The sequence below is a fragment of the Erythrolamprus reginae genome, chromosome Z, assembly GCF_031021105.1.
Source record: "Erythrolamprus reginae isolate rEryReg1 chromosome Z, rEryReg1.hap1, whole genome shotgun sequence".
Classification (NCBI taxonomy): domain Eukaryota; kingdom Metazoa; phylum Chordata; class Lepidosauria; order Squamata; family Dipsadidae; genus Erythrolamprus; species Erythrolamprus reginae.
The window spans coordinates 51,413,713-51,428,473 of NC_091963.1; the positions used below are offsets into that span (position 1 = coordinate 51,413,713).

General features: G+C 40.6%; 1 protein-coding gene across 6 annotated transcripts in view; it reads left to right on the forward strand.

Annotated features, from left to right (window-relative positions):
- KAT2B (lysine acetyltransferase 2B) overlaps positions 1-14,761 on the forward strand; it is a 221,346-nt gene that overhangs the window by 42,249 nt on the left and 164,336 nt on the right. For all 6 annotated transcript variants that reach the window (XR_011556813.1, XM_070727254.1, XM_070727259.1 and 3 more), the window contains exon 2: positions 378-504. Coding sequence is in view for 5 of the 6 variants with exons in the window: in XM_070727254.1 (XP_070583355.1) it covers positions 378-504 (127 nt within the window). In the remaining variant the exon portion in view is untranslated. The remainder of the gene's footprint in view (positions 1-377; positions 505-14,761) is intronic.

Here is a 14,761-nt window from a genome sequence, read left to right on the forward strand (position 1 = left end):
GATGAGAAATATTGGTTATACAATAGATATAGACAGCTGGCAGCAACTATGGGAAAGAAATTATAAAATGACAATGTGAACGACATTTAAGGGAAATATGTACAAGATGTTTTATAGATGATATATATCTCCAGAAAAGCTAGTTAAAATGTTTCAGAACTTGTCAATGAAATGCTGGAAATGTGGTGAGTTACCTGGTTCTTTTTACCAATATGTGGTGAACCTGTCCGGAAACACGCAAATATTGGATACAAATGCAGCACTAGATTCAGAAGATTTTGAGTAAGACTATTGAATTATATACCTTCTGGGTATGTTATCAGATAACTTTGATAATTTCTATTTGTTTTCCACCACCCCTTTTTTTAAAATTACAGGCAGAGGATTCTTGTAAATGTAATGGCTGGAAAAACCCTAATCCACCTCCGACTCCACCCAGGGTAGACTTGCAGCAGTCTGATGTAAGCCTTAGTGAACCATGTCGTAGTTGTAATCATGCACTAGGTAAGGTTTTTTTGTTCATTCATTTTCAGAAATATTTTTGTGAATATTATAGTATACACCAGGATTTCCCAAACTGTGACATATATTTTCCTTTGGCAAGTGCGCATTGAGTCAAGCAGAGATGTACAGTGGGGGGAAGAGTATTTAGTTAGACACCAATTTTGCAAGTTCTCCCACTTAAAAAGATGAGAGAGGCCTGTAATTGATATCATAGGTAGACCTCAACCATGAGAGACAACATGAGAAAACACATGCAGAAAATCACATTGTCTGATTTTTAATGAATTTCTTTGCAAATTATGGTGGAAAATAAGTATTTGGTCACCTACAGACAAGCAAGATTTCTGGCTCTCACAGATCTGTAACTTCTTTAAGAAGTTCCTCTATCCTCCACTCATTACCTGTAGTAATGGCACCTGTTTGAATTTGTTACCAGTATAAAAGCCACCTGTCCAGAACCTCAAACCGTCACACTCCAAACTCCACTATGGTGAAGATCGAAGAGCTGTCGAAGGACACCAGAAACAAAATTATAACCCTACACCAGGCTGGGAAGACTGAATCTGCAATAGGCAAGCAGCTTGGTGTGAAGAAATCAACTCTGGGAGCAATAATTAGAAAATGGAAGACATACAATACCACTGATAATCTCCCTTGATCTGGGACTACACGCAAGATCTCATCATGTGGGATCAAAATGATCACAAGACCGGTGAGCAAAAATCCCAGGGGGAACCTAGTGAATGACCTGCAGAGAGCTGGGACCAACGTAACAAAGGCTACCATCAGTAACACACTATGCCGCCAGGGACTCAAGATTCTGCAGTGCCAGACATATCCCCCTGCTTAAGCCAGTACAGGTCTGGGCCCATCTGAAGTTTGCTACAGAGCATTTGGATGATCCAGAAGAGTATTGGGAGAATGTCATATGGTCAGATGAAACCAAAGCAGAACTGTTTGGTAGAAACACAACTCATTGTGTTTGGAGGAGGAAGAATTCTTGAAGCATGGGGGTGGCAAAATGTTTTGAGGCAGTTTCTCTGCAAAGGGACCAGGACGATTGATCTGTGTACATGAAAGTATAAATGGGGCCATGTATTGTGAGATTTTGAGTGCAAACCACCTTCCATCAGCAAGGGCAATGAAGATGAAACGTGGCTGGATCATTCAGCATGACAATGATCCCAAATACACCGCCAGGGCAACGAAGGAGTGGCTTCGTAAGAAGCATTTTAAGGTCCTGGCCTAGCCAGTCTCTAGATCTCAACTTATAAAAAACTTTTGGAGGGAGTTGAAAGTCCGTGTTGCCCAGCGACAGCCCTGAAACATCACTGCTCTTGAGGAGATCTGCATGGAGGAATGGGCCAACATACCAGCAACAGTGTGTGCCAACCTTGTGAGGACTTGCAGAAAATGTTTGACCTCTGTCATTGCCAACAAAGGATATATAACAAAGTATTGAGATGAACTTTTGTTATTGACCAAATAATTATTTTCCACCATAATTTGGAAATAAATTAGTTAAAAATCAGACAATGTGATTTTCTGGATGTATTTTCTCATGTTGTATATATATATATAATAATAACTGGAATAACTGAAATAACTGATATTTAAGAGCAATATTTAAACCCTGCTGTTCTGTTCGAAAAGACTGTACACATGTACTGTTCCCGGGTCTATTTGACCCGGACCGAAAATGGTTTATTTTAGGTACTTAAATTTGGTCTTTTTGAAAACGTTTTTCACTGGGAAGCTGGTTTGAACATTTCTGCACACAATGAAATGAAAATTGAAATGAAAAAAATAATGCTTGTATTTTTATTTTGCTCATAAATGCCCCCACCCCATTTTGTGAATTTTTTTTCAATTTATAGATAGTTTAGTTTAGAACAGTACAAGTGTGGGGGGTTTTGCCCAGCAAAAACTAACCCCCCCCACCACCCCCCCACCCCAAAACAAATCATAGAAAGAACCCCTAAAATGATGCAAAGTCATGAAATTTCAAGTTTCAGATATGCAGGGGGGAAATTTTACAGGGTCTCAAACTTCGTTTCGGGTCACGCAGACCTGAACAGAACAGCAATTAAATGGGAGAACTTGCACAATTGGTGTCTGACTAAATACTCCCCCCCCCCCCCACTGTAAGTGCTTTTCTGTCATGCTACCCACTCTTTCAGTTTGGATAATACCTCGCTTTTAAACTTTAATAACAAACAAAATGTATATCTGGTATAATCATCTAGTAAAACAAACAGATACTTAGCCCCACCTCGGCTTGCTTTAAACAGACCTGCCAAATTTGCATGACCCAATTCAAATGGCTTCTTAGTCACTTTCATATTAAAGTTAGGTATTGAAAACCTTTTTACTTTGGCATTGCGCATGCGTCAAAGACTTTTCTAGACGCACCCACCTTGAGCTCTGATGTGATAAATGGAATAAAAGGGAAATTCCCCCTCAAAACATCATAAATATTTCTTGAAGATAAGCAGAGGCATAGAGCATTTACAGAAGTTCAAAGAGAATCTAAGATTTGTGGTTTTAAGGGAAGATGGATCATCGTTCACTATCACAAAGTGAGTACAATAAATCTTAATAAAATGGCTGAAGGGACTGACCCTAGCCTCGGGAAAATTGAAATGAAACTAGATCAACTGCTTCAGATTGTTACTCGTTTTGAACAAAGATTTCTGTGAGTGGACACTCTGTTGGAAAATCTTTCCTTAGATATTAAAACAGATAAAAAAGGAGCAGATGAGTCAGCTGAAAAAATTCAGAAATTAGAGCATCAAGTTAAAAGTCAGGATGAGATTTGTAAACAATTGAATTATAGACTTGGAAGACTGTCAAAGGAGAAGAAATTTACGTCTGCATGGTTTTAGACCAGATTTTGCTCCATGTTTGAAATTAGCTGAAACAATTCTTGGTTGGATGAAAGCGCAGGGCACCCAAGTTTCTTTTGATGACATAATCCGTGTTCATTGGGGCGTTCCACATAGAAAACAGGAGAGGCAAAGAGACATTGTTATGGCTTTGACCAGTGAGAAGAAAGCAGATATTATCTATAAGTACTTGAAAAGTTGTGCTGTCCTTAATCAAGATGGAAACGAGTTAAGAGTTCTTAGAGATCTCTCTTGGGAAACTTGGAGTTTGGAGAAAGCAAAGCACAAGGAGCAGAAGGAGGGGAGAGCGGAGCAGTTGGATAACGACAAGGAGCAGAAGGAGGAGAAGATTATTTCAGCGGTCACAGCACCCCAGACGAGGAGGAAATGCAAAGGGAGGAGCAGCTGAAGGAGTTTACGGGACAGGTGGAGGCCATTAGAAGGGAGCAGAGAAAAACAAGAGCGCAGTGTGAGAAGAAAGTGAAGAAGTGAAGAGTTGAAACTGATTTTGCTGTCCCCCCTTGGAGATGTTTCGGAAATTAGTGTTAATTTTTATTCTTGTTGGGGGGAGAAAGGAAAAAGGTAAGAGAAGTAAAAAAAAGGAAAAGAAGGTATTATTCAAGTGGATAAGGGAGGATGGGAGGGGGATTTTTTTCTCTAATTATATTAAAAGTGGTTGTAAGTGGAGCTCAGCAGCGTGGGAACGTAATCAGTAGAAGTGCCTCATGACTAGACAAGGATTTTTCTTGTCCTCCACCATCTTGGTGGAGGGAGCACGGGGGGAGGCACTTTGGGGGGGTGACTGGGGTGATGAAGGGGAAAATAAGTAAACCAAGAGCAAAACAATGGGAAAGGGGTTATTCTTGTATATTATGAGTGAGTGTACTATAATGGTTTTAAATGTGAATGGTTTGGGATCAGATTTGAAACGTTACAGGATATTGAGGATGGCTAAGCAAAACAAGGTAGATATTATGATTTTGACAGAAACATATAAAAGATGGAGAGGTAGGGGTAAATTGGTTAATAATAGAAATTGGAAATGGGTATATGAATCTCGAGGAACGCAAAATAGTAGAGGTACGGCAATTCTTATTCATCAGAGGGTTCTGTTTGAAGAGGTTGGTGTTCAGAAAGATAGAGATGGGGGATGGTTGTTTGTTAAAGGGAAAATAAATCAAAAGAAATTGACACTGGCGGCAATTTATGCCCCGAATGCAAAAACAAAACAATTTATAATAAATACAAAGAGGAAGTTGGATAGCTTTATGGAGGGCACAACATTTTTGGCAGGAGATTTCAATATGCAATTAACAAATGGGATCGGAAATAGTAGGATGTTACATTTAAATAGACAATATGGTGGATCTCCCTGCAGACATACCAAATAGAGGCACTTACTATTCAGCAAGATATCATACATTTAGTTGCATTGACTATATATTAATGAACAGGGTGGGCAATATACAAGTTAAAAAAGTAGATATTAAAAGTATTTGGTTGTCAGATCATGCCCAACTACTGGCAGAATTGGAAAGTCTCCGGAGAGGGGCGGCATACAAATCCAATAAATAAATAAGTAAGTAAGTAAGTAAGTAAGTCAAGAATGTAATCAAAAAATTTGGAGATATAATGCAGTTGTAACTTCTAGTGAACAATATAATGATAAATTGCAGACAGAGTTATGTGAATACTTTAGAATTAATGATGTGGGTGATATTAAACAATCAATTGTGTGGGATGCTTGTAAGGCTTATATGAGGGGACAATGTATATGTATGGAAGTAGGTATCAGGAAGAGGTGGGGTAGAGAAAGGGAAATGAAGATAAGGGAAATAGAGTTGATACAAGAGCACCTGAGATTAACTAAGAGTAGGGATTGGAATATTCTATTGAAATTGAAAAGGAAACAATTGATGCTGTATGATGAGATCCAATGGAATAAGATGAGAATGACGATGCGACAAAAAATATTGAGCTGGGGGACAAAATCAATGCAATAAATGGCAAGATATTTGAAGAAGAGGAAAGAAAAATCATGTATATTAGCACTGAGAGACCCTAGTGGAGAGGTTAGATATGGTAAAGAGTAGCTAGAGAAGATAATGAGAAATACTATGAGGATTTGTATAAAGAGGAGCAGGTAAATATAGGAGTCCTTAACGTTGGGAAAAGAGTAAGTGAAGAAGATAAACAAATATTGAATGCAGAAATTACACAAGATGAAATTGCTAGAGTAATTAAAGGGTTAAAACAAGCCAAAGCACCGGGCCCGGATGGGTTTACAGGAGAATTTTATAAAACTTATATGAATGAACTGTTGCGGCATTTGGGGAAACTGTTTCATAATATATTGTTAACTCATGATATCCTGCAGACATGGAAGCTTTCAGAGATTGTTACCATCCCGAAGATTGACTGAGATTTAAGAGAGCCTGGGTCCTACCGTCCTATTAGTTTGGCAAATCAAGATTATAAAATACAGTAATACCTCATCTTACGAACCTAATTGGTTCCTGGGGGAGGTTCGTAAGACGAAACATTGTTTCCCATAGGAAACAATGTAAAGACAATTAATCCGTGCAACAACCACCACCACCCCCGCAAAAACTGTCGCCGCCCGGCTGTCACCTTTTGAAACAGCCGGGGGGCTTCCCAGCAGTCTCCTGAACACCGAACGCCAAACCCAAACTTCCAGGTTCGGCGTTCGGGATGCTGCCGAGAAGCCCCCCGGCTGTTTTAAAAGGTGACAGCTGGGTGGCGGGGCTTCTCGGCGGCCTCCCGAACCCCAAACCCAGAAGTTCGGCAAAAGTTCAGGTTCGGGAGGCCGCTGGGAAGCCCCGCCACCCGGCTGTCGTCTTTTAAAACAGCCGGGGGGGCTTCCCAGCAGCCTCCTGAACCCGAACGCCAAACCCGAACTTCCAGGTTTGGCATTCGGGAGGCCTCCGAGAAGCCCCCGGGCTGTTTTAAAAGATGACAGCCGGGCGGCGGGGCTTCCCGGCGGCCTCCCGAACCCGAACGCCAAACCCAAACTTCCGGGTTCGGCATTCGGGAAGCCTCCAAGAAGCCCCGCCACCCAGCTCTCATCTTTTAAAACAGCCGGGGTGCTTCTTGGCGTTCGGGTTCAGGAGGCTGCTGGGAAGCCCCCCGGATGTTTCAAAAAGCGACAGCCGGACGGCGGACAGTGGGGCTTCTCGGTGGCGGCAGCGGCGGTTCGTAAGAAGAAAAAAGTTTGTAAGAAGAGGCAAAAATTTTCTGAACCCCGGGTTCGTATCTCGGGTTGTTCGTAAGACGAGGGGTTCGTATCATGAGGTACTACTGTATTTATGAAGATATTGGCAAACAGACTCAAAAATATTTTACCAAAAATAATTGAAGAGGATCAATATGGATTTGTGAAGGATAGGCAGATAAGTGAACCAATCAGAAATGTAATAAATGTGATGCACCATGCTACCGTTACTAAAAGGAAATTGGGAATTTTGAAATTAGACATTTATAAAGCTTTTGATAAAGTTAACCATAGCTATTTATACAAACTATGTAAGGAATCAAATATGGGGGACAAATTTTGTGAAATTATAAAAGAGATTTATAAAGGGAATGAAGCATATATAAGGGTGAATGGACAAAGAACCCAGAGAATTAAAATATAAAATGGCACCAAGGAGGGATGTCCTTTATCTCCAATGTTATTTGTAATAGCAATAGAGACATTAGCTAATAAGATAAGACAAGATAATACTTGGGTAGGATATAAAATAGGAGAATTAGAAATGAAACTAAATCTATTTGCAGATGATGCAATTATATTGATCCAGACTCTGATGAAGATGATGAAAGCCATAAGAAATATTTTGCAAGAGTTTAAACAGGAATCGGGATTGTCGGTTGATATGGAAAAATCAGAGATTATGTGCTTAAATACAGGTCCGAGAGAGAAGATAGAAATTAGGAAATAATCAGGGTTGAAGTTAGGATTAAAGAAAATTAAATATTTGGGAATTTGGTTATTGAGAAACCCAGCGAAAATCGAGGAGCTGAATTATAGCCTAATATGGAGGAAAATGTTGAAACAGATGAGGAGCTGGAAAGAGAAAAAGCTAAGGAAGATGGCTAACATAAGAGCATTAAAAATGATGATAGTTCCCAAAATGTTTCAGGTATTGCCAGGGGGTTTATCAGCATCCAAATTTAGAGAGTGGGATAAAAAACTTAATTATTGGGTTGAAGAAGATAAGAGAACAAGAATAAGGAAAAAGTAGTTAATAGCGAATGAAAAAGAGGGTGGATGAGGAATTCCTTGTTTGGAGTTGTATAGAGAAGCATTTCAAATTGAAAGATTAATGGAGCTGCAATTATTTGAAAATAAATGGGTGAAATTGGAAAAACAGATAAATGGGATGAAGAATAGAGAATTAATTTTTATAAGGTGGAATAGGAGCGACTTAGATAAATTAATAGGTCCCATGAAAGGGACTATGGAAATTTGGAAAAAATGGCAGGGGAAAATAGGATTATATAAATCTAAACTGTCATCGCTGTATGTAATAAATAGAGATAACGGAACAAATCTAAATAGGGTTATAGGAGAGTTGAAGGGAAGAGGGATAATTAAGATAGAACAGTTATACGAGAAGGATGGGAGGCCAAGTAGAAATCGTATAGAATGGTGGTTGCGTAAGGGAAGATGGCTACAAACAAATGCAATATGTAAATATCTGAATGAAAGGGAGAATAAAGAAGCACTTTTTAGGGAGGACATAGAGTTAGAGAAAATAATAAGAGAAAAAAGTGAGGATACCAAGGCGCAGGTAAGTAATATATATAAGATGTTAGTGCAGTCAGACGGGGATGTGATCCAAGGATTGACTAAATGGTGGCAAAATGAGATACAAGTAGAAGCACAAGAGATGAAAAATATAGTAGAGAATATAAGGAAAACTAAGAATACAAGTGTTAGGGAAATGAGAAGGAAAATACTACATAAGTGGTATTACACACCCGTTCAACTCACATACTTTCAGCAGAATGTTAAGGGTATTTGTTGGCATGGGTGCCAAGATAAAGGAGTGTTTATGCATATGTTTTGGGAATGCCCGGTAGTGCAGAACTTTTGGCAAAAATGCAAGAAGATATTAATGGGATGTTAAATATAAGATGGATAATTAGTAAGGAAATGGCAGCATTAATCAAAAGTAATAGGCAGTAATAGTCTTAGGTTGGAAGGATGCAACAAAATGGACAATACAAAATTGGTATAGGTACATAGTGGACTACATTCAGTTTGAGATTATGGATAAAAGGATGGATTTGGTTAATGAAACTGACTTGCGACAACTTATGGGACAAGGTTAGATGATACATGGCGAGTAGAATCCGAGACCAAGCTATAAGAAACAAATTGGAATCACTTTATAATATGTAAATAGATATTTTGCTCTTGGGTTAAAATGGTTTATTTATTTATTAATTAAATTTGTATGCTGCCCCTCTCCGAAGACTCGGCGCGGCATACAAATTTATACAAGAAACACCCCCGAGTGGTGGTGAGGTGTGAATGTTTGTCTGGTGGTGGGCACAATTCATACAAATACTTGTTTTATGTTGTGTGAGTCTTATAATGTAATTAAAACTAATAAAAACATTAATAAAAAAAAGAAAACCTTTTTACTTTAATCTTGCTGCAACCAGAACAATTAAGAAATTAGTTGCAGTCTTTTACATTTACATCACAAATATCAATCCTCCTCCTCGATGCGCTAAAACTTGCATGTCCCATAACTCTATGGAAATAGTTTATGCAACTATCAGGAACTGGTTTGTTAGTTACACTAGTGGCATTTCCCATATCATTCTTATCTTTCTTAACATATAACCCGTTTTCTATCATACCTTCAGCACAAGTTAAATTGTTTTTTATTATTTTACATGCCTTTTCTTAAAAAATGAACTAGATATCCCTCTGCTGTTAATTTCCCTACACTTAACAAACAGTATTTTAGATTAGGTACATATATTACTTTTTTTTTTTGATATAATTTTTTAATTGTTTTTCACACCTTGCAGAGATTCTAATTTATATACCTCAAATTAAAATATAATACAGTACAATATCAAATGCCAATTTCTTAGTCAAATTAATCAAATTACCGTATTTTTCGCTCTATAAGACGCACCTGCTGATAAGACGCACCTAGATTTTAGAGGAGGAAAATTGAAAAAAAATATTTTGAGCCACAAAGGGGAGAGGAAGAGAGGAAGGAGTGAAAGAAGGGAGTGAGGGAGGAAAGAAGGGAGGAAGGAAAAGGAAAGCAAGAAATGGAGGGAGGAAAGGAAGGAAAGAAAGAAAGAAAGAAAGAAAGGGGGAAGGAACAGGAACAGAGGAAGGAAGCAAGGAAACTTATGAAAGGGGAGAGTAAGAGAGGAAGGACTGAAGAGAGGGAGGGAGGGAAGAAGGTAGGAAGGAGAAAGAAAAGAAGAAATAGAGGAAGGGAAGGTAAAAGAGAGAAAGAAAAAGAGCAAGAAAGAAAGCAAGAAAGAGAGAAAGAAAATGAAAGAGAAATAAAAATAGAGAGGGGGAATGAAAGAAATGGAAGGAGGGAAGGAAGGAGAGAAAGCAAGAGAAAGAAAGCAAGAAAGAGAAAGAAAAAAGAATGAAAGAGCAAGAGAGCAAGAGAGAAAAAGAAAGAAAGAAAGAAAGGCAACTTCAAAGAAAGGCTCACTGAGCATCTCTCTCTCTCTCTCTCTTTCTATCCCTCTTTCTTTCTTTCTCTTCCTTTCTCTCCTCTTCCTTTATCTCCTCTCTCTCCCTCCCTCTCTTTCTCTCCCCCTTTCCCTCTCTCTTTCTCTCTCTCCCTCTCTTGCTATCTCTCCCCCCTCTCCCTCTCTCTTTCTCTCCCCCCTTTCCCTCTCTCTTTCTCTCTCTCCCCCTCTTGCTATCTCTCCCCCTCTCCCTCTCTCTTTCTCTCCCCCCTTTCCCTCTCTCTTTCTCTCTCTCCCTCTCTTGCTATCTCCCCCCTCTCCCTCTCTCTTTCTCTCCCCCTTTCCCTCTCTCTCTCTCTCCCTCTCTTGCTAGCTCTCCCCCCTCTCCCACTCTCTTTCTCCCTCTCCCTCTCTTTCTCTCTCTCCCCCTCTCTTTCTCTCTCCCCCCCTTTCTCTCACTCTCTCTTTCTCACTATCTTGCTGTCTGTTGCTCTCACTCACTCTCGTTCTCTCTCCGTTCTTCTCAGCGGTGACGCGCGCACGCCCTGCCCGCCTCACCTTTGCCGAGAGCTCTCAGCAAGGGGGTTGTAGGAGAGGCGGGGCCGGCGGCAAAGGTGATATTCAATGTCGGGGGCACACGGGCGGTTGCACGCGCTCCCTATCTCCCTGCTAGCCCACTCGGAATATTCAAAATAAGAAAAACCTTAACCGGCAAAGGCTTTTCTTATTTTGAATATTCCGAGTGGGCTAGCAGGGAGATAGGGAGCGCGTGCAACCGCCCGTGCGCCCCCGACATTGAATATCACCTTTGCCGCTGGCCCCGCCTCTCCTACAACCCCCTTGCTGAGAGCTCTCGGCAAAGGTGAGGCGGGCAGGGCATTGAATATCGCCTTCGCCGGCCTCCGCTGAGAAAAGCCTTTGTCGGCATTTCCTCTCGGCGCAGCGGCGGGCGGAGAGAGGGAAGGGGGGGCAGCGGCGTCCTTCCTGGCCTTGGCGGGCCGCCCGACCCTCCCCACCTCCTGCAAACGAGGCGGGCGGCGGGTGGAGAGCGAGGAGCCGGTTCCGGCGGGCAGGGCTTGGCTGGCTGGCTGGCAGGGGGAGCGCCGCTGGTGGTGAGGAGGGAGACCCTCCTCCGGGAGGGAGGGGGCCAGGCAGCAGCTAGCCAGCCAGCCGGCGGGATGGCGCTTCCGACTTCGCAGCCTCCCCCCCCCCCTCCCTGCCTGCATCTTCGCTCCATAAGACGAGGCTGATTTTTCATCCTACTTTGGGAGGAAAAAAACTGCGTCTTATGGAGTGAAAAATACGGTATTCATCCAACTATTTTCTAGTACATGTCATTCACCCTGTGCTACCTCCTTTCCAAATGCTATCATCTGGATTTTAGGTAACGTTCTTTGCTTTCATTTATATTTAAAGTGCTATAGCTACCTAAATTTCTCTTGGCTATTTGCTATTTTTCTTAACTATGCCATCATGTTTCAGTGCCTTAATAGAAAACACATTCCTACTTTCATTTTTTTAAAAAAACCCAAAACCTCTTTTTATCTTAACTGCCTTAACAATAGAAAATATCCAAATTTACCATTCTTTAAAAGCCCAGGAAGGAAAGAGAAAAAAATTAAAATAAAGTAAGAATAAAAGAGAAAAGAAAAGAAAAAAGAAGAGCTGAAAAGAATAGGAAAAGAAAAAACGTTATTCATATCATATCTTAATCCATACATAGGAGGAAGGGTTGTTATTAGAAATTTTAAAATACATTCCATACTCAATTTATTTATTCCACTTCTTTCATTATATCAGTATGTCATTTCTACTTTAACAAATCAAAATAAATATAAATTGTTATTGCTCCATTATTTTATGCAAAAAGTATCCCCCATTAGAAAAAAAAGAACCAAAGTATTAATATTCTTCCCTAATCTAGATATTTTCCACTGCCGTTCTTAGTATGATAATCTTCCCTAATCTATAAACCCAGCTGCCAATCCCAGCGTAATAATCTTCCCTAATCTATATGTCACTGTCATATCAGTGCAATAATCTTCCCTATTCTAATTATTTTCACTGCTAAATGCAATGCCATAATCTTCCCTAATCTATATATTTCCCTAATCTATATATTATCCCTAATTCTAAATGCCTTCTACTATCGAACTCAGTGATAAGCTTCCCTAATCTTTTGATTTTCTGTCTTTCCTATATAATGCCTAACATAATTAGTGCTAGTTATTATCCCATATTAATCCTACTCCTGTTATTGTAATTCTCCTCCCTTTACTTTCCCCCTTCTTCCCACTTTATTTATCACCATAAATTAAATAAAATTAAAAAAGAGAGAAAAGGCAAAGAAGAAAATTTTTAAAAAGTCATCCAAAGATAATAATAATCATTATCAAATATCTCATTTATGTTGTGCGCAGTAATCAAAACTATTTTCAATTTTTTCATTTATAAGCCATTACATTTTTCCTCTTATATAATTCTTCCATTTTACACTTTATATCACTTACTTGTATATTTGTTTATATATATATAAGCTCACATAAGATTAAAATATTTAAAAATCCAATTCATTAAGTATACTCAATTTTTTTGGTAATTTATAACTTTGTAAAAGCAAAGAAAAAAGAAACTGCTAATATCTTTTAGTAAGTTTTAAATATTCTTACACATATTTTAATTTTAATTTTCTTAAAAACATTGAATTCAATGTAATTTCAGTCAGATCAGACGGTCCAAATGTAATTTCAGTCAAATCAATCAGTCCAGTAAGGTCAAATCTATTCAAATCAGTTTAATTCAGTTCAAATAATTTCATCTTCCTTCCATGGGTTTAGCTGATCGGTCTTCCCATGGCAAGAATACTGTCTTTAAATCTATGGGAAATGTAATTTCAGTCAAATCAATCAGTCCAATGCTCCATGAATAGCATTAAATGACTCTTTGGCTGTTACTTCCTGTTTCTGTCACTTCCTGTTTTATTCTGCCATTGTTCTTTGTTTGTAGAAGAAAGGAAAGAGAAGAATTCCAAAACAAAAGTTAAAAATTCCAAGTTCCAAAAGGCAAATTTTAAGGAGAACCAATTAGGTAGTTGAAAATAATCCAAATGATGGGCAATTTCACTATTTTAGAAGCTTTCGCTGAAATGCCACGTTGTACAGTTAGCTGCCTTCTTCAATCTCAGGCCATTTTAACTCCATCCAGCAACCAAGCGAGAAACAAAGATCTAAAATCCCAATCAGGCACTCTCTGCTTACCATCGTAGACAGAAAATTTCTCCTTCCCCTCTGCAAGTAAGTACTGTACCTCCAATTCTCTTCCAGATGGAATCATTCGGCTATCCTCCCCAGCAATGAGTAGTCTCTGCAGCTGTGTCGGAACAGGCATGGCTGCCTGTCCGGCTTCACCACAGCTGGTGCGAGACAAGCCAGTTCGCCCAGTGGGGCATGCCGGCCCCTGGCAGCCTCCCAAGCATCACTCTTCCTACAGGAAAGATCCGGTCTAGTCCAAAAGGACCAAAAACCCTGGACAATGGAACTTGGGGACATTTCCCAGGAGAGAGGGAAATATCCCGATGCTGCAGTCACGAGACACCACCCCCTTCTCTATATATATTACATTTGATACAGTAGTTCCTAACGGAATATATGCTGAACGAGATAATTGCACATTAAACTCAGAACCATCAGCTAATGCTATGTGGCTAATTTTTGACATTTTCAAGTCACCAACAATTTTTCACAGTTAACAATATGCTCCGTGCATCTGAGTCCAGGATACACGTGGCTTTTTCCCAAAAACTTTTTGAAGATATTGGCAATGCCAAGTCGTCTTCTTCCTTCTTTTGCCCGAAACATCCCCCCTTGGTGCTAATTGTTGATTTATTTTTCTTTTTCCAATAGTTCTTGCCATTATTATTATTATTATTATTATTATTATTATTATTATTATTTAGATTTGTACGCTGCCCTTCTCCGAGGACTCGGAGCGGCTCACAACAGCAACAAAATACAATATGATACAAATCCAGTCGTCAGCTGGAGGCCGGCGGCTCGGCCCCAGGAATGAGTGGAGCGCGTGGCAGCAGCTTTGGAGAAGTGGGCAGGCGTCACCTCAATGCATCCAGACAGTGGAGGAGAACATGGGGCGGCTTTGATCATCCAATGGGATGGGGCTCAGCTCCATCAGCCCCCCACCTCAATCTCCCGCCTTCAGGGCCCCCTTTTGGGTGGGCGCAGCAGTTGGCAAAGGGGCTCCAATCAAAGCTACCTCAGCTCAGGAATTCTGCAGCTGGCTCCCTCTGCTTGGAGTGCCTTCGCCAACCGCTGCGCCCTCCCAAAGGCACCCCCGCAGGCAGGAAATTAAGATGGGGGCTGATGGAGCCGAGCCCCATCCTGCCGGATGATCAAAGCTGCCCCATGGGCTCCTCCGCCAACTGGATACATTGAGGGGACAACCGCCCACTTCTTGGAAGCTGCTGCCGGGCACCCCGCCTCAACTGTCCGGCGGTGGGCTTTCCAGGTTTTCTGCCCAGGGTCCCTGCCGGCACTGCCCCAGCAGTGGCGGTGGCTGTCCCCAAGGCTGACCGGCAGTCATCGGCTGGAGGCCGGCAGCTTGGCTCCAGAGATGAGTGGGGCACGGACCGGAAGTGCTTGGAACGGTGCGGG